General features: G+C 40.5%; 3 protein-coding genes across 4 annotated transcripts in view; all 3 read left to right on the top strand.

Moving 5' to 3' along the window:
- LOC118413007 (basic leucine zipper and W2 domain-containing protein 1-like) overlaps nucleotides 1-12,238 on the top strand; it is a 17,120-nt gene extending 4,882 nt beyond the window's left edge. Inside the window, exons 3-10 of the mRNA XM_035816120.1 lie at nucleotides 4,274-4,383; nucleotides 4,729-4,815; nucleotides 5,294-5,377; nucleotides 7,135-7,200; nucleotides 7,809-7,889; nucleotides 9,632-9,770; nucleotides 10,582-10,704; nucleotides 11,889-12,238. Coding sequence (XP_035672013.1) covers nucleotides 4,274-4,383; nucleotides 4,729-4,815; nucleotides 5,294-5,377; nucleotides 7,135-7,200; nucleotides 7,809-7,889; nucleotides 9,632-9,770; nucleotides 10,582-10,704; nucleotides 11,889-12,178 — 980 coding nt within the window. The 3' untranslated portion in view covers nucleotides 12,179-12,238. The remainder of the gene's footprint in view (nucleotides 1-4,273; nucleotides 4,384-4,728; nucleotides 4,816-5,293; nucleotides 5,378-7,134; nucleotides 7,201-7,808; nucleotides 7,890-9,631; nucleotides 9,771-10,581; nucleotides 10,705-11,888) is intronic.
- Nucleotides 1-19,653, top strand: part of LOC118414482 — a 119,428-nt gene that overhangs the window by 14,291 nt on the left and 85,484 nt on the right. The window lies entirely within an intron of this gene.
- The window catches only part of LOC118413012, a 4,950-nt gene continuing 2,379 nt past the window's right edge, over nucleotides 17,083-19,653 (top strand). The window contains exon 1 of the mRNA XM_035816128.1: nucleotides 17,083-17,190. The gene's annotated coding sequence lies outside the window, so the exon portion shown is untranslated. The remainder of the gene's footprint in view (nucleotides 17,191-19,653) is intronic.

Raw genomic sequence — 19,653 nt, forward strand, 5'->3', positions numbered from 1 at the left:
GCCTGAATGATCAGCGCGATATGGGCACTTATGGGAAGAAAAGACAAAGCACAACCATGCCGCATTACTAGTCTGGGAAGCTGCACATATTATTACAAATACACATAATAGACTTCAAGTCTGTGTATATCATATGTTTTACTCTCCAAGCAGAGGTTGAATCGTGCAGATAAGAAGATTGCCCGTGTATTTTTTTCCGACTGCTACTGCATCTGCGCGATTCAACCCCTGCTTGGAGAGTACACATGTTAACATAATTCAAAATCCGTATAAACACTTTATGGACCCAAGACAGGTTATATAGATTGCTTTATTGATTTGAAAGTCTCGGAAGAACTTCCCCTTTCTACATTAGGTGTTATATGTTTGTAAGGCCGGGAAGCCACTGTGCGGTAACGTATTTCAGAACGGGACGGATGAAACACGGGTATACAGCGACTAGGTGTTCCACGGGTAGGTTGCATTGACGGAGTCGGCAAAGAAGGAAAAGTCTTTAGCTTTCTTTTTTTCTTTGTTATGTCCATGACATGAGAATCCCACCCTACGTTTTCTTGGATTTTAATTAACTGCGTCAATCCGACAATCCGACGCAACCTTTACACGACACTTTTCAGGACCCCTTATCCCTGATATGCCAAATATTTTGATTCCTTGCAGCTAATATGATGAGGCAGACAACATGAAAAAGTACAATATTAAGATCCTTACGATGACAAGTTGCGGCGAAGAGATCTGGTAATTTCTGTCGTTTTATTTCATCACGTAACGCCTGTCGTTAAAGCGGTGATGACGTTTATTGGACAGTGGTTAATAATGGCTAGCTATAGAAAGTAAAAAAAGCACCTACTGTAACATGTGTGGCAATTTGAGCTCAGTGTAGGTGGATGCTGGATCACATTGGGATTGAAGAACAACTTTATGATTGTGTTGAGCAAACTTAAGGATCTAACACTTCACTAACGTTAATTTCATTAAGGTCGGAACAGAATTCCTGATTAAGGGACTTCGTTATCAGTGACGCTATTTTCAAGACCAATTTCCCCGATATAGCACAATAACTGAAAGGCTGCTTGACCCATGACCCACTTGCATGACCCACTTGATGGAATCGAGAAAATGATTACTTATGTTAGCCTTAAGTGTTTCTCAGCTACAATCTAAGATACTTTTGCATTTCCATTTTTAGGCAACTTTGAAGAAGACCGTCTGTGTCTGTGACAGCTGTCCGTAATGCGTTGTATAAGCATATAGAGAAACGGGGCAAGTGGTAACCTGGGACTGTCCCTCTAGGGTGATTGCAACGGCCGAAGCGTTATGATACATAACTTTCATCGCATTGCAATGACAACATCTGGATGGTTGTAATAGGCATCTAGAATTTCCAACGATTTGCGATGAATGCGATCAACGTAGTCGAAAGCCCAATTCAACGTCCCTCTGCAGTGCGGCGAATCGGATAAAGGATGTGAGCTTAGGTAGATCGTCCTTGACGGAAGTCATACTTTAGTACTTCTAAATGACATGTACAGGATGAATCCAATTGAGCAAACAGCTGTAGACTTTAGATTTGTGTTACAGAGCGCTATCGCTTTATAGTTCTATTAACTTCGGTACGTTGTGCTGGCGGTAGTATGTACAGCGGAGTTGGGGTGTAAACATTGACGAAATTCTAACATTTTCGCCTTCAAACTGTATCAGTATGTCACCAAAAATGGCACATAGAACCTCCCCAACGCTTGCAGCTTGCTAATTCAAAGTTGTGTAAAGTGCTCATGATGTTTGTCGTGTGAACTAAAGAAGTGTAATACACTCTTTACCAGGAATAAGACTTACAGGATCTCGACTTATCTGCGAACACTCGAAAAACTCCCCGTCGGAGGTAAACGTCCTGACAATATGGAATAGTGCTGTATCATATGACACGGTGCGCCAACATCCTAGGCCTATCCCCTAACTCAGGGAGTGATGCGTCTTCTGTATTTGCCTGAGTGACGGACGTACTAGTTAGTGTCAAGTAGAAGCGTTAGCGCTTTGCGTCGTCAATATATAATGTGACTGAGAAGTTTTGTCTTGAAATGCAGTAATAGAAAATCCCGTATATCGTTGGCAATCTCATGATAACAATTCGTAGTTTAGCATTTGCAGCCGTTGTCATTTGAAACCGTTGATGTGATATCCCAGTGCAGACGGAGAACGCAAACTCGCCACTCCGTGCACACGTGTTGCGCTACTAGTGGTATCGGTTGTACAGATACAGCTGCTCTGGAACTGTAAGATGGTGAACACACCACCTGGCGATACAAAACCAAAATGCACTAATACCATCGTTCGGCAGTCAAACTACCCAAAGCGACTGTTTGCTCGCGCCGAAGTGCTAATGACACTAAGCCGCTCCGCACACCAGGGAGCACCGCAGAAACTGCGGGTTTCCATTTCCCGGTTGTGAATTGGCCCAGTTCGTAATGCAGTGCGCCCTAACTTGCCCCCCTTTTGCAATCTTATCTTTTCGGAAGCTGGTGACCAATTTAAATAACAATAAATACAAATTTTATTTCTATGATATATTAGCTTTCTTTTGACAGTAGAATTCTGATTGTGTGTGCTTCTTGTCTCCATCGAGGAGGGCTAAATCTTTCACCATCCAAGTCGTGTTTTCATGGGAAATGGGCAAAATGCACTGAATGCGGCGGCCCGACTAACAAAACCATTGCGAAAAACGGCAACGTCAAAATCACAAAAAAACCCTCTGCGTACGTATCAGGAAACATATTCGACATCACTCTGTGAAGTTTCAGTTTTATAGACGGCACGAACCATTTGTTAGAGTAACAAGTCTTTTGGGCGTTCGCTCGTCTGCCACCTGCGGGGCCACACTCCCTGGGGAAAACAACGGCGGTGATGCTTATGTTGTTTTTCTTATGGCCGGTCTTCTTCTCATCAAACATTTGAAGACCAATATTTGTAGTGTTTTGTGAAGCTTTATTTATTATGCGTATGACAGCTGTGTGGCTGTTTTGTACTGGTTGTATATTTATGGACACGTCAGCCACCAATACCTAGCAACAGGTGACCACAGTGATTCGGCGCTACCAACATTATTGTGAAAATTCTGTCTTCAAAAAAAAAGAGAAGTGAATATGTATAAATATTTTTTTGATAGAAAAAAAAGTTGTTTGTTTGGACTTGGTTTATTTACGTTTCTAATCATCATAGTCAGTGGCAACAAACACGGCGTACTTATGCAATGATCGGAAAAAAAAATCGGGGCATCTTAGGACAGGGGGCATCTTAGGGCGGCCCCCGTTACTTGTTAAAGACCATACAAAGGCCCCTGTACTTCAGCCATTCAATTTTCACACTGTATTCAATTAGTAACATCATTTGGATAGTGTAAATCTGATTAGAGATTGCAGAAAAAAGGAGGGAGAATTTTTAGGCCGTAATGTCCATAGATTATTAAACCACAATCTTAGTTGATAAGTTGATTGATTTGATGATTAATAAATGCTAGTTAGCTCATTTTGTCCTTGAATGTTTAGAAACACTCATTTCTTTGCAGGTCATTTTGTTAGTTTTATGTTGATAATGTAAAGATAACTATCATAAGTTTTTATCACTCGAAACACTAACACTGAAGCAGATTTTGCTTTCCTGGTTTTCAATTTATTTTGCTGTATTCAGTCTTGGAGTCGAGTGCAATATGGAATGAAAATTTGCTGCACATGCTACTACACTAGGATGTACTTTGTTGGAATTTTTTGTCCCTTTTTAGGGGAACTGCATGTTGCAGGCCTTTGATGTGATGCTGGGATTTGGAATGATGATAACAAACCTCTTGGATGACAATGAAAAACGTTTGAGAATATCTGACCTGTCGGACACATGCATTTCACCCTGCTAAAGCAAACAAACAAACAAACAAACAAACAAACAAAAATGTGGTTTCTTTCCTAAAGCTACAAGACTGTGAGACTGGGCATGCTTTTCTTTTAGATCAGTTTCTTACTTTTGGTTGACACGACATATTTACTTTATTTTCTACATAACACTTCTTTAATTATTGTATGTTTTAATCTTATGCATGTTAAAGGAGAACAATCATGATACATCAAATTGTATATCCATGTAGATAAGAAATTTCAGGACATGTAACGGTTTTAACCTATTTCAAAGCAGTTTTGAGCACTTACACAGAGTGATACAAAAATGAGTCAACTGTGAAATATGTGTTGGGGTGGAAGGACTAAAGAAAATTAATATTTTCCTTTGGCAGGGATCAGTCTTGACTTTGCGACCGCTTTGTTCAAGACGTGGCTGTCGGAGAAGGATTTCAATTCTCTGATTTCCAACCTGAAAAAGGCCGGCATTGAACAGCGACTCCCGGTAAGTACGCCCCTTTCAACATGCCATGTCCTTGTTCTGAAAGCAAACAAGTGACACATTCTCATAATGACATGTAGGGCTCGAAATATTTTGTAGATACAGTACAGGTGACATTCAAAGTTGCCAGTACTTGACATTTTTATCAATTTTGTGTCATGAAGTTTAGGATTTTCTGGACGGACTGAGTGAATTTTTTTCCCTCCCCAACAAGAAAATCTCCGTCCTGGGACGGAAGGACGGGTTCTGAAGACAGTCCTGGGTTCAATATGATCAGTTGAAACCGGAGAGTGAGTGAAAAAAGATCTGACAGTAAATTTCAAATGTTTTTCCTTTGCTTGCTTACAGGAGCTGTTCCCAGCCAACAAACGTTCTCCGGAGCACCTGGAGTCCCATTTCCGCGCAGCTGGTCTCGGGCCTATCGCCGATTACCTGGTGCAGCCACTATTTAATACTTTATAGGTCGTTTAGTTTGGGAATACAGTATTGTCCCTGTTCTGTATGTGTGTGTTTTCGTGCTTGTGTGTTTTAGTAATACCCAAATCCCAATTTGCTAGATTTTTCAGTCAGGTACCTTTAGAATTAGTAAGATTGACAGCCCCAGCAAGCTTGATGTGATGCTAGTTTGAAAAGTCATGTCTTGCTCTCTGTAATAATTGAAAGTGTTGTTGCCAGCAGGCCCTGGTACCTACCAGGTTCCCTCATTTCTCACTTGCTATAGTAATTCAGGGTTGTTTGAGGCTGTGTCTTGTACTGAGAGGGCATAGTTATAGAGACCCTAAACATGTATTACTGCGTTGCATCCCAGTACAATTTACCACAAAAGAAAAGCAAAATTGTACAAAGTTGACATGTGCTTGTATGCTGCTTCAGTGATAACTGTATTGTTTGTTTACTTTGTTTGTTTACACAGAAGGAACAACAGAATCGGGCAAACACGAAGGAGCTGAAGATGGAGCTGAAGAAGAAACTGGCCAACGGGAATGACGTCAAGGAGGTAAACAAACAAACAAACAAACAAGCAAACAAAACTTGAGTATTAGACTGCTGAACTTTCAGGGCTCAAGTCATCTTGTGATTACAGTCTAATGAACAGTTAAATCACTTTGTTGACCATTCAACCAAATTTGTTGGTCACCAGAGAGGCCTGCAGACATTGATGTATAAAATCATGCTGTGATCAACAGTACATTTGCTGGTGCCATATCACTGCTTCAAATGTCTTATAGAGCTTGTACACTAGGCGAGCTATTCTGCTGTGGTACTGACCTAAGCTTGTAAGGTTCAACCACCTCCCTATGCTAAACATACAATAGAACCTGTCCCTTACATGTTAGATTCCTCACCCTGTCTCTCCTGTCCTGTGCTGTACTGTATACACTTGTTCTTTGTCACAATCATGTTTGTATCTCTACTTAAGGCCACACCGATTTAATTTCTTGGTTCACGGATTCGCTCGCTCCTATTTTTTGGGAAAAAAAATAAAAATAAAAATTACCACTCAGCAAATTTTCACCATTAATGAAACCATTCACCAACTTTCTGGTGTAGCAAACATAAAAACTGACACTACTTTTGTAATTTTCAATGAACAGGTGCTGTTACTGTACAGTAACAGTGTTTTTGTACTTTTTTCAAGCTGAAAACTTTTTGTTCTTTATGTTTTGGATTAGCCCTTACCTTTACCCCTACCATTTTACAATTTTTATTTTTATTTTTATTTCGCCCTCTCGCTCCATATTTTTTATGAAAAAATCCGTGAACCAAGAAATTAAATTGGTGTGGCCTAAGCTGGCCAATGGCATTCCTGCTGTGAGTATCTGTAGTTCCTTCCTCCCTTCATAAAGCCTTAGTAACCAGCTGAGCTAGAAGCTGCGGAAATTGGGATTCCGTGGGAAAGACTGTTGTGCTTTCAGATCCCTCGCTGTCTCAGGTGGTCTTCCAGGGAGTTATCAGTGATCACAAAGTCTTGAAATGAATTTGCAATGAATGTCTTCACAATGATTTTAAATGTCTTACAATGATCTCCAAAGGTCTTCCAGTGATCTTTCATTGATCTTACAAAAGTCCCACAAAGGTCTTCAAGTGATCTTCTTTGATCTCTCAATTATTTTTAGTAATCTTTCATTGATCTTATGATTTATGTGTAGTTTGCCTGGATCAGCCAACTCCTAATTCCCCCCTCACATTAGGTGAACATCGATCGGACGACGAGTCTGCGAGCTCTAAATTACGAGGAGGCATGACCCTGATGCCGACGAAGAAATGGCAGGGTTCCCCCTTCCCGTCAGGGTCATACCTCCTCGTAATTTAGAGCTCGCAGACTTGTTGTCCGATCGATTTTCGCCTAATGTGAGGGGGGGGGGGGGTATATCCAAGATATATAAGTAACGGAAGTGGTATGGGCACATATATATATACTATGGTCTGGACTAACCAAAAGTATCATGCAAGAAACCATCCAGGGAAGAAGAGTGGGGGAAAAGGGAAGAGATGGGAGGATGATGTCAGGGAATGGACAGGCATGACACAAAGTGAAACATTAAAAGATCAGGAAACCAAGAACGGGGGAGAAAACTGGTTGACAGATTCTCTGTGTTGCCCCAACGAGCAAATAGTTAGGTAAGGGACAGTTGAGATGAGAGATTTTTCAACTGGTATCCAACTGATTTTATGACCCATCGGTACCTGAACCGTCTGAAGAAAACCCATTATGAAGCTCTGATGTTAGTATGTCCTTCTCTTCCTGTACAGATTGTTCTCTACGTGAAGGACTACATGAAGAAGAAGAAGCTAGCAGAGCACGAGGTGGTCGTTCTGGTGAGTTGCTAGAAGATTTCTTTTCAATCTCATTTTTGGAAATCTTGCCAAAAATACAGCTTGTGTTATTGTCCTACATTTCTTGGTGATCTGGGTGGAAGATAGCTTAATTTGCTTGTTTTTTCCATGAGAAATTGCAGGGCTCAAAATTCCTTTTTTGGATTAGGTGCACTGGTGCACCCAGCTTAAAAAATTGGGTGCACCAACAAATTTTTGGGTGCACAACTTAAATTTAAGTAATAGCCTAATAATTAAACTTAGTTACAAGCTATCAAATTCTTAAAAAAGTATTATAACAGACATTTTTGTTACCTTTCTAACATTTAGAATTAGATGTCAAGAATATGATGTATACTAGTATACTTTGATATCATTACACTCACAGAAAACAATTGGATCCACAGATCCAATTTTGGGTGCACCTGGGTGCACATGGACCCAGTATTTCGAGCCCTGAATTGATAGGAAGCTGTTTTAATATCAATCTCCTAACTTCCTGGTTTTATATATGGTGATCAACTTTCTTAACTGTTATCGTCAAGATTTTCAAAAAGGTCAATAGTCAATGCTATCATTTTGTTAAGTCGGTGATTTTCTTCAAATTGTAGGTGTGGTCTTCTGTCATGAAGTCTGTGGAGTGGAACAAGAAGGATGATCTGGTGGCAGAACAGGCCATCCGGCTTCTGAAGGTGGGACCTCACTACTGTCTGTCATCAGTAGTACCTGCACTTGTTTTACATATAGAGCTATTGTATGTTTGTGCTGATTCAAGTAAATGCATTTTTGTGTGTGTGCGTACTTGCGTGCGCTTGCGAACGTATGCGCCGTGGGTGCTAGTCAATTAATCTACAAAGTTTCTGACCTCACTGAAGCAAGGTGGGGCTGATTATAGACATTCCACAGTGTCTATAAAGAGTGTGAGATAAAGTATATCTCTGAGTGAGTTACATGATCTTTACTGTGATTCATTAAGTAGATTAGTTCTTAAAAATTGCAAGACATTATCACAAGTTGCCATATATTGTATCCAGGGTTCTCGCTAGCATCCATCCTTCCCTCCTGTGATGGAATTTTGCTGCTGGGCATGGACAAACATTTTGCCCATTCTGTCCTCTATGATGGACAAAAATTGGCATGTAAAGGTATAACAAAACAGATGTCATTGAACCAAGCAGAGTGTACCAGCAGAATTTTCCCCTCAAAATGCAGGAAATAGCATTTCAGAGGTTCTAGATTTCAAAATTTTCCAGGGGGAGCATGCACCCTGACCACCCTAGGATCGCTGCGCTGGAATTTAAAATCCAGTGGACGGGAAAAAAATCACCTGTTACAATTGTTTTTTTTTTTAATTTTTTTTTTTTATTCACATATATTTTGGGAGTATGGGGCAGAAAGCAACAAATTGCTTATATTAAGCCTTCTACTCAAGAAACATACGCATAAAACAAGAACAGTAAACCACATTACATACATAAGTACAAAATGGATAACAGAAAAGTAAATTTAAACGAGACAAGTTGGTGCTTAATCAATTAGGAGAACCTGCCTGTACAATGGATATAGGTAATGACAAGATCAAAGATGTTACAGTTCTGTTGATGTGAGAGAGATGTTGATCCTGATAACAGTAAAGTGCATAAAGAGGTGTCGTTGAGGTGCTTTAGGTCTACTATAATATTGGAGACAGCCGATAACAAAGAACTTCTTTGGCTAGTATAGAGTGTGCAGTGTAGTAGATAATGTTCAGTTGTTTCACAATGATAGCCGCATTTACATGTAGGATAACCAATACAATGGTGTTGAAATAGATGGTAGTTTAACTGACTGAAATTTACACTACCAAAAATGATTTTTTCTTATTTTGCTTACCCCATGGACAATTCTTATATGAAGAAAAATATTCTTGCAGGAAGAAAATTGAGAAAAAAATTCAAGCAAAACGAGAAACCACAAATTTTGTTTTAGACATTTAAGCAAAATCTTCTTATTTTTTCTTATGATGCAAGAAAAAAAATTCTACAAAGTCTTGTTTTTTTCTAACCAGATTCAACTCTTAAGAAATACAAGAATTTTTTTCTTCCTGCAAGATAGATTTTCTGTGAGGAAGCAAAACAAGATAAACAAGAAGAGGCATTTTAAGAAATACAAGAAAAAAAATCTCAAATTTTCTCAAAAACTTGACAAGCAAAAATTTGCTTGCCCCATGGACAAGCACATTTTTCCAAGATTTCTTGGGGACAGAATAATTTTCTTCCTGGAAGAAAAATTTTCTGTGAGGAAGCAAAACAAGATAAACAAGAAAAAGCATTTTTGGTAGTGTAGACGGAGCCTTGTAAGATGAACTGCGGAACGACCTTGGCCGTAAGAGAAATGGGTTACAATTGTTGCTAAATAAAGTTGTCTTTCCACTCCACCAACCCTCTCCCCCCAGGCCTACGCCCCCCTTCTGGCAGCCTTGACCACCCAGGGACGCTCAGAGCTGGACCTTCTGGTCGCGATACAGAACTACTGCTACGACAACATGCAGTTCATGAAGGTGTTCCACAAAATACTGGTCCTGTTATACGAAGGTGAGCAGGATTCTGTATGGTTAGGTTGTGAAATGGCAAACTTTACCAAATACAAAACTGCATATAGATCAACAATCAGCAGCCATCACATCACAAATTTTGTTTTTCTGTTATTGCACACACTATTTTGTTTGAGCACCACCATCACGACCTGCCACACTAGTACAATGCACCTGGGTGGGATCCTCTGAAGGGGGCTTTTCCCAGTAATGTATAGAGTAGAATGGAACATCCAATCAATGGAAGTTCAATATTTTTAGAGGTTGTTGGCTGTCATGCATGTCATTAGCACCACCTAGCAGATTTTATTCAAACTGCAGATTTGAAATCACACAAATGATATAAAAGTCAGAGAATGATTGTTATTCTCTTGACTTGCAAGTGTTGTTGCCAGCAGGCCCTGGTACCTACCAGGTTCCCTCCTTTCTCACTTGCTAGAGTAACTCGGGGCTGTGTCTTGTACTGAGAGGGCATAGTTATAGAAACCCTAAACATGCATTAGATTGTTTCTTCACATTGAATGCTACACAGTTAACCAAAAGGTTCTGTCAAAAGCTTGTACATGTACATGTTGATATGGGGTGTGACAGTGTTTGAAACTACATCTACACAACGTTGAGAAAGGTAGGAAATAGGGTATTACGGAAGATTTGAAAAGCAAAAATAACTCAGAAGCTTTCAGCATTCTTTGTTCAGTTTGTCATCCTTTAGTCTCTTTCTTTTAGAATTGTCTGTTTTTAAGTCATGGATGAAAAGTTAAAGAAGTATATCAAAGAGATTAGATGTTAAACCTTGTTACTCGCCCTTCCAGCGGATGTTTTGAGCAAGGATACCATACTGAAGTGGCACAAGGACGGCCACTCACCTAAGGGCAAGTCCGTGTTCCTGGAGCAGACCAAGGAGTTTGTGGAGCAGCTCCAGAGCGCAAAAGAAGGTGAGTTAACTCGGGCTTTTGTAACGTCACTGAAATAATACCACATCAGGGCTTGAAATACTTTTTTCTTTGCAGGTGGCATTGAAAATTACCGGCACAGACAAATTTTACCTGTGTGAATTGAGGAAGTATGGATAATAATGAAATTGTTCAGAAACCATTATTTTATACTAAATAGGCGGTAAAAGTCAATGCAGCTAATAACAATCCACATGCACCTACATCATAGGGTATATAATATGTATAAAACATAGTACGTGGACCTGTGCAGGTTAGGTTCAGGCAAATACCAAAAATACTTGCACAGCTCCAATTTTAGTGCATTTACCACCTGCATATGCACTAACCTGCATATGCAGGTGGTATTTTGAGTACTGCACATAGATTTCAGCTTGTTTAGGAGGGAGTACCTTGTGCAATTGTAGTATTCAGTAAGTATTCCTGTGAATTTCAAGAAGGTGCACACATCGAAAGCAAAGAATGATGTGATGATGCCCTTATCAAAACATTTTTGTTTGTGCTTCGTACGAAGTATACTAGTACATGTCAAAGTGGGTCTGGCACAACTGGTACTGATCATTATCATCATTATCAATGAATCATTTGGAACACAGGAGAATTATAGTGTGATTGTTAAGGTCATACAAGTTTAATTTCCCCGTCCTTGAACAAAGCCAGGGTTATCAAAACATTGAAATATAAAAAAGCTGAGAGATTGCTTTTGATTGAAAAACATTATTGTTGTATTATTTTGAGTAAAAATAATTTATAGAATTGTACATCCAAGCCTGGAAAGACAAAAAAGCAATCGATGCGTAAAAAAGATTTGTTGTTCATCAATGGAATTCGTTGAGTGATGTGTGCAACCCTTGACTTCATAATTGGAACATAAAAAAATCTTGAAGTATGGCCAAAAAAAGACACAAAACGTAAAAATATTCGTATTTCCTCTATAAAATTCTTTGAGCAATCTGTTAAATCGCTCTATCACAGTGACGTCGCCAATAGAATTCATTTAGTGGTCTCTCGAATCGACCTATTATATCGCAGCGACGTCGCCGCCCCAGTGAAATGGGGACGTTGTTGTTGATAATATGATAAAACGCCTTCGTTTCTAGAACACCGGTACCCATTCAATTGTTTTGTGTATTGTTTCATCATTGACCACTGACTTTGCCCTCCAGCACGGGAAGTCGAAGCGGATGCGGACCCGGAAAACGCCTTCGAAGCGATGCGGTCCTCCCTCCTGCAGGAGGAAGCGGCGCTGTCCGACCGCGAGGCCGACAAGCTCCGCCGCTCCGAGTCCGAGGCCGACTTCCACGGCCTGGTGCGCCTGAGCGAGCTGAAGGCCGCGCTGGTGTCGGAGACCGAGGACGGACCGGCGGCCATGGAGAGGCTGAACCAGATCTCGCGAGAGCTTGGAGAGGTTTGGCAGGCGGAGGAGGACCCGGATGTGGATGATTTGCATAATTAATGAGGAAAGTTTATAAATCCACTTCATTTCATGATAGGACTTTCAAACTTGTCACATTTGTAGCTGAGAAAGAAAGAAATATCAATACATATTAATCATGCAGATGATGACCTCATTTGCATAATTAATGGCAAAATATGAACATGTTGACGGATCGTCATGATTTTAGTATGTAGATAGCCTAAGTAAAAACTTACATAATGATATACTAAGTATGCAAATTAACACCTGATTTGCATAATTAATGAGGAAAGTTGATAAATCCACTGCATTTCCGTGATAGGACTCAAATTTGTCACATATGTAACTGAGAAATCGTCGGAGGAGCGACAGCGGGCTACCAGCCTTCAAGCTCCTGACTGCAGAAACAGGCCACGGAGTCTCTGCAGTTCAGGTACATTCAGGTAAATTCAAGTAAATTCAGACACAGACACAATCAATACCATACCCACCCACCTTAACAACAAACCTCATAGCACACAACATATCAACATAATCCAAAACAATACATGCAGGCCTGGGGTCTACGAACTCTTGTTCTCTAAAAGTTATAGTTAAGATGATGAGAATATTCTTGGTGAAACTACCAAAAGTTAGAGAAGACAATTACTGTACATCATGTGTCGTTCTTTTTAGTATTTTGGCAATAGCTAAAGCACTGATGTAAGGGCTGCTTGTTGTAAGCATGTCCGTCGATTTCGGGTGATTAAAATGGTTGCAAATGGAAACATTTTGCGGTTTCTGCTTTCTTTATTGGTAGCTAAGACAATGCCTAATGCTATGTAACTTCTTCCAGATCACAATTATAGCTATCTGCCAACGGAAAATGGTGACCAATGTATGCCCACGATATGAGCTATCAAAACCGGAAGTTCATCTTCAAAACCACAGAACGTCTTAAAAGAGCCCACAATGCATGCATTCCTTTACGCCACATGATAGTTACTCAAGCAACTAGATATTAGATGTTGATAACTTCCCAAATCATATAAATTCGCTTGAGTAACTATCTTTTGCGTATTTTATTACCTGGATGTTTCATCTTTATAGGCACAATGTAGTCGTGTCTTCCTTTTGCAACTCCAATACTTTAGACACATTCTTTTCAAATACATGCTTTTCAAATCCTGCAGTCCACAAAGAGACGCAGGTGCCCAAATATATGACCTTCAAGGTAAAAAGAATATACTCTCTACATCTAACCTACAATGCAGACCTATGTTGGTTTCATAGCCCGAGGGATATGAAAATAAAACGTTCATGGCGCTATGAAAACATTATAAAGTACATACATCCATGTCTCTAGTTACAACAGAGCCAAACGACGGATAAACTTCGTCGGCTTTTATCTTTGCAAATATCTCGACGAAGTGCAGTATTCGGAAATAAATCCTAGTGCACGTGAACATATAATAAAAGGAACAATGGGAAAATATTCATCTAATTTGACTAGATTTAAAACAGCTCATGAAGCAAATCAAAGAAGAGTTGGAGGTGTGGTGACCTGATTAAAAGACGCGGGCTAACATAATGTGCATACCTGGTTACCATAACAACGAAGAAACCTGGGAGCGATGGTTCACCTGTAGTGACGTGCTTGTTTCACCTGGCATGAATCAGACGTTACCTAGAGGGAGTGACCTTTGACACGTAAAGCGCATGGGAGGGGGGCGAAAAGGGGTACTAAAGTGTTATACAATATGTAACAGAAAAAAACACGCTTATCCTGATAAAGTAAAGGTTGGAGGATGGATTTTATCACCACCAGTCTTCCTCAATAGGCAACCTCTACCGATGATAACTGTCTTTGGATAGGGAGGGGGTTGGGTGGTTTACTGTTGGGGAGGGGGGCTCCATGTGGTCTCATTACAGACCGAGGCAGACACAAGCCACCGTCTACATATCGGTGGTCTTTAGGACAAGATTTCTATCATCACAGCGCGGATGGTCAGCTTAGTCAAAACCACATGTTGATCGTCTGCCATGCATTTCAGCTGCACTAAAGTAAAAAACTAAGAACGAAGAACATGCACAATACCAGGTTTCTGTTCTTATCGGACTTAGGAAGGTTCTGTCACTGAAATGTACAGGTATAGTTAGGATAAATTGAGGTAACATTCAAGTTAACACTAAAATGATCTATTTTTACTAGAATTGGTGTAAGGGGAGGAAACCGCCTTTTCTTACATCTTCTTTCTCATGTAAAGTGTCGGCATGAGCCATATCTACCACACTCCCCACAGTGGCTTAGTTCTGAATAATTCTATAGCCTCAGGCTACAGGGCGGACTGTCGGCGGCACATCGTCCTCTGCCTGGTGAGTACTGACTGGATGGTATAACTAAATCACTTTTACATAAGGCTACAAATCATTGATCTGTGGACAGTGTCAAACATACTTTATTTCTCCACTTGGTTTTGAACAATAAGTACAGAAAGAAAAAAAAACAGCTGTCGCGAATCTTAATTAGTACCCTGCACCTTTCTGACTCGTCTGGATACATGGCCTCCGTCGGGTCATTGCTCTAAGAGCAAACAAGCAAACAAACAAACAAATAAACATAAGAGGAACATCATTGGGTTTACAAGTTGATGAGCATAACACTGATTTTGATTGGTTGTATCGTGGTTGTGAGGATGCTTGGTGTTGGGCATTTTGTATACATGGTTTACTTGTATACTTCTATTGTGCACTTGATAATGCTGCTGTTTTCTGGTCGTGTCCTTTTAGTCGCGTAGTTCATGTGCTTCTTTCGTTTAGTTGCCGATGCGACATCATTTAGTTGCCGATGCGACATCATTTAGTTGCCGATGCGACATCATTTAGTTGCCGATGCACATATCACATTGGCGAAAACTCAGTGCTTGCGGCTATCGATATAATGGACCGATCCCAAAGCCCCGCCCCCTGTTCGATCATGTTCTATTTCGAACACCTCCGTCAAAAACAGCACTTGTCGGACAGAACTGGCCGCCGCCGCTGTTTAGCTGATAATAACGACTGACTTCGGTTTAGCTCTTTTGACCCTCAAATCCTCTCAGACCGGGTCGAAAAAACATGCCATGACTTCTTTGTTGAAGGCTACATCCACTGGGCACAGTCGTTTGAGGAGGGGGCTGATAAAGTTGAAGTAAGGGCGTTATAATTTCAATCAAAGCAAAAGCGGGAGGCACCGCATATCATTACCTTGTTGGTGGGAATGAGTGTCCGGTTTCTGACATACGGTCGATGCACGTGAAAACCAGGGTACATCTATTTGTGACTGGGTTTCTACTGCGTTTGTTGCATGCATAACAGCTGCATGTAAATGTATGATCATGATAAAAGCGAAATCAAGAAGAGAGCAGCTCAGGTACTCGTGGAGAGGGAGCTTGTATTACGCACCAACTAATGCGACACTTCTACAAAGTCTGCCAGTGCAGAGTTCCATATCTTATACAACCCCTGCTCTACACGTGCATCCTGCCCACCATCAATGTAATGCAGACAACTATGTTTTCATACATGCAAAGTATTCAACACCTTGAAATATACTTAAATGGTGCAAAAGTTACATTTTTTAGAAGTAAGAAAATAGTCTGTCGAACTCAGTATTACCTAAAACCTGTGCACGACATAGTGGCAGATAGAATACGGCATGTTAGTTTAAGTGGATCTTACGCTGTCATAAACAATGAGAAGGTCCTCAGGCCGCCCATTGTTTCTTATCTAACTTGTAAAACCCTTAAAAAAGTGGGCGTGTATAAGTAAAAATCAGTTTTATTCGTTTTGTATTGACCGTGTTCAATATAACAACGGCAGATACAAAATTTTAGACACACTGCAAGAGAAATCCCATAAAATTCAGGCAAAGATGGGAAAATGTGGGCAGGCAAATCGGCTAGAACTTTACACGTGTGAGGTATGTGGATCAGCCCCCCTCCCCCTATTGTTTCTTCATGCACAGTCGTCACAAACAAGCACCATAAAGACATGATGACTGCAGGTAATCTGTCAAGCCCTGACAAAAGGTGCACCGTCATGACATATGGTCACTATCTGCGTATTAAACCTTACAACAAAGAGGCTGGGATATGCCTGGTCAGCACTTGATGGTTCGATGACGTTTCATGAACATATTGTGCAATATTTTGTGATAAAACTGCATGAGGAATTTGTAAATCCTCTGTTGTATTCAAGCCTTTGACAAACGTGATTAATTGACGTGAGTAGACAACTCTCTATGTAACAGGTGGACATCGCAGCACACTCAAATTAATCCGATCTGTACTGGTCCCAGGGTGGTACCTTGTAAAATCTCCGCCCCTACTCTGACGAGATAAAGCCGATACCTTCCCTTCTACAACCCCCGCCTACTCTCTCACCTCCCCTCACCTCACCGGTCCCATAGCCCACCGGCCGTCTACTCTCTGCTGTTCAGGAAACCCTTAAACCCTTTCACACCCCCATTTCACTAGGGCACTGGCATCGCTGGTCTGCCAGAGTGCCCACAGAATGCCATAGATGACAAAGGACTCTGTTTACGCTTCTTATGATTTGTTGTCTTTTACATTTTGCATGATATTGCAATAATGAACGTTTTCGCGTCACAGGTATGACATAAAAGCTGATATAAGCTGCGGTTCTGTGGATCGCTTCGCTATCAATCAATGCTGGTAATCCGTCAATACTGTATAATCAGATAATGACTTTTTGAGCGCTTCGCTTCACTTTAACTTCATGACATGTACATGGCTATGCACATTGGGTTCGATAGCTTGCAGAACATATCAGCCAACGAAACAGGTCTACAGTTACTGTAACCTTTCTGCCAGGTTATTAAAATGAAACTGTTAGAGTTTGCATTTCTTCCCGCGCCCAACGATTGGAGGGATATTAAAGTCTGGTAGAGCCTTAGGCCAGTTGAAAAACCTGCAGGACGGCTGATGGTGACTAATTGTGGTCAGTCTGTCAGGGAGTTGTGTGGTCAGCGTGTCGGGGAGAGTTGGCGGAGTCACATCGTCTGTCCGCCGGTGAGTACAAAATGGCTGGGCTTAACTTTCTTTTACTTTTAGACTCTAACTTTTATCTGATAAAAGCAGACAGGATGGTAAAACATGCCTTGATGTCTAAAACCTGATGTTAAGCGATGGTAAGAGCATTATCTGGCTGGTGTCCATACTGCATTGTCCGTTTTAGCAAAATCAGAACGAACTGATGAAGCAGAGAGAAAGAACAGCAGGACGTTGCTTTGTGTAGATGCGACGTGCACCCTCCTGATTTATCCGTACCATTTTCAACATCATGGTGTTCACAAGTTGACTGGTTTTGAGACCAAAGAACATTTACAGATCCCTAGTTGTGTAAGCGTTAGGTGATTTGGTGTTCTGGAGTTGTCTGCAAAAGTCCTCAGGCTGACCATTATAATTTCTCCTGCTGAGGCCCTCCGAAACGCGCATGCGCATGCGGGAAATGATGATTGTTTCTAAAGTCAGTTTGAGAGATTCGCTCTTGGATATTACTAGTCAGCATGTACATGGTGAGTTCACGTCAGACGAACATCTTTAGTGAACAACAAGATCAGCCACCTTGCATAATCATTCTAGACACGTGAAAAAGTACGGCAACAGCAGATGAACAAAAGTTGGACCGGTCAGCTGACGTGTTCTTACCAATAATTGACACGAGTTGTCTAAAAAAGCTCGTCATGTCGCACATTGTTTATTCTGCTGAAGCCCTCATGTAAATGTTTTATGTGACGTCTTTACAGAATATTTCCTGTTTGAGTGACATGCGACATGCAAGTTGAAAATAGACATTCTTAAATATTAAGTGAGGGAATTTTGACTTGGTTTTCATTGCCACCTTGAAATATGGGAAATGAAAAAAAAATTACCGTTTATAAATCTGACCGTTCGAAGTACAAGAAGTTGATTAAGAAATTAGCCCGGGTGCCATATTTTTAATGACCACTGGTTCAATATTTTCGCGTCATAACAACGCCTCTAGGTATCGAACAGATTAAACGCACCGTTTCTACCCAGGATGAAAATCAAAGTAGCATCTTGACAACATTCTGTTCGTGCCTTTCTAGCGCTTTGAAGAATCCATAAATTGTCCAGGAAATATTCCTGTTCTTGGCAGATTTTTTTGAACAGCGGGTGAGTAGTCAAGTCATCATTCCAACTCATAAAAAAAATGTAAAAATCAAAACTCTTCTGGCCTACCTGTCACCATGTACAGCTTACGCGCTTTTGTTGTCGTCGTAGCATATTTAACTTCCGTTGGGAAAGTTAAAAGAGCATAACTTATGAATAGACGGTGGCCATAGTGTTTTTTTCTGAAGAGCATTTAAGTTTCCTTGCCGGTATCATCAAACTACCGGATGATGACCCCTCTACATGAGTGAAAGCTTTCGTTAGACAATGTCTCTGATTGACAGGAAAGGCGGCGTTGGGTAATGGACACTTAAAGGCATTACGTCTGGCCTCTGTTTAGTATGCAGAATGCTGATTTCGTATTGGTTTGGGGAACTGTATTAATTGACGACAGCGTTGATATTTATTGGCGTATATAGCTTGTGAGTTGTTTATAGTATAGCAGAACATTGCAGAGTAGGGTCAGTATGATGAAGTCTGCACAGGTTGCTTATCATTGGAGCTGGGTCTCACCGCATAGCCTCAGGGGACGTTTCATTGTTCCCTCCTGTGTTATCTTCTTTCATTGCTCAAACCTGTCCTGTGCCACTCATATGGTCCCTCAGCCATACTTGCGTGTTATGCAAACCCACTTTTTCCAGGCCGAATGTCTAATATTGCGCAGAAATGCTTGAGATTAGATATAAAGTCACACGATTTTTGAAAAGAAAAAAAAAGATTGATTGAAATTGCAAAGAATGCAATGCATGACAACTCACGCAGCTTATAATTATATGATATTGGGTGCAACACATACGTGTAGCACGTCAGTAAGTTTCATAACGTTAAAAATGTATGATTTACGCACATAGTTGACAGGATAGTTTTTATAATCGAAAAAAAGCAGAACCACTTTTAATAACGCTTGTTAAACGCTGAAAGACGAATCCTTTCGATACTAATGAAAAGAGGATTGGATCTAGAACAGATGTTACTTAACTTACTTATCATCCAATTACGTGTTATTTTGTAAATGTAGCGAATAAAAACATCTGTCCGATCTTCATCTGTAAAACTTGTGGTATACTTTTATAACGTGAGATATTACTAAGAAAGTTCATTAAAAAACTACGTCATATTATAATGTTTTAACCCGTTTTATTGCTTTAAGACCAGTAGTGTTTTTTTTTCTGGTGTTTGTATGAGTGTGTGTGTGTGTGTGTGTGTGTGTGTATGTATGTATGTATGTGTGTGCGCGTGCGTGCGTGTGTACAAATCAAACAAACTATCCATATGCATCATTAATCTAGGTTCGGTTAGGCTTTGTATCATTGGATATCTACTTTAGACAATATGCAG

Source organism: Branchiostoma floridae, chromosome 4 (assembly GCF_000003815.2).
Source record: "Branchiostoma floridae strain S238N-H82 chromosome 4, Bfl_VNyyK, whole genome shotgun sequence".
Lineage (NCBI taxonomy): Eukaryota > Metazoa > Chordata > Leptocardii > Amphioxiformes > Branchiostomatidae > Branchiostoma > Branchiostoma floridae.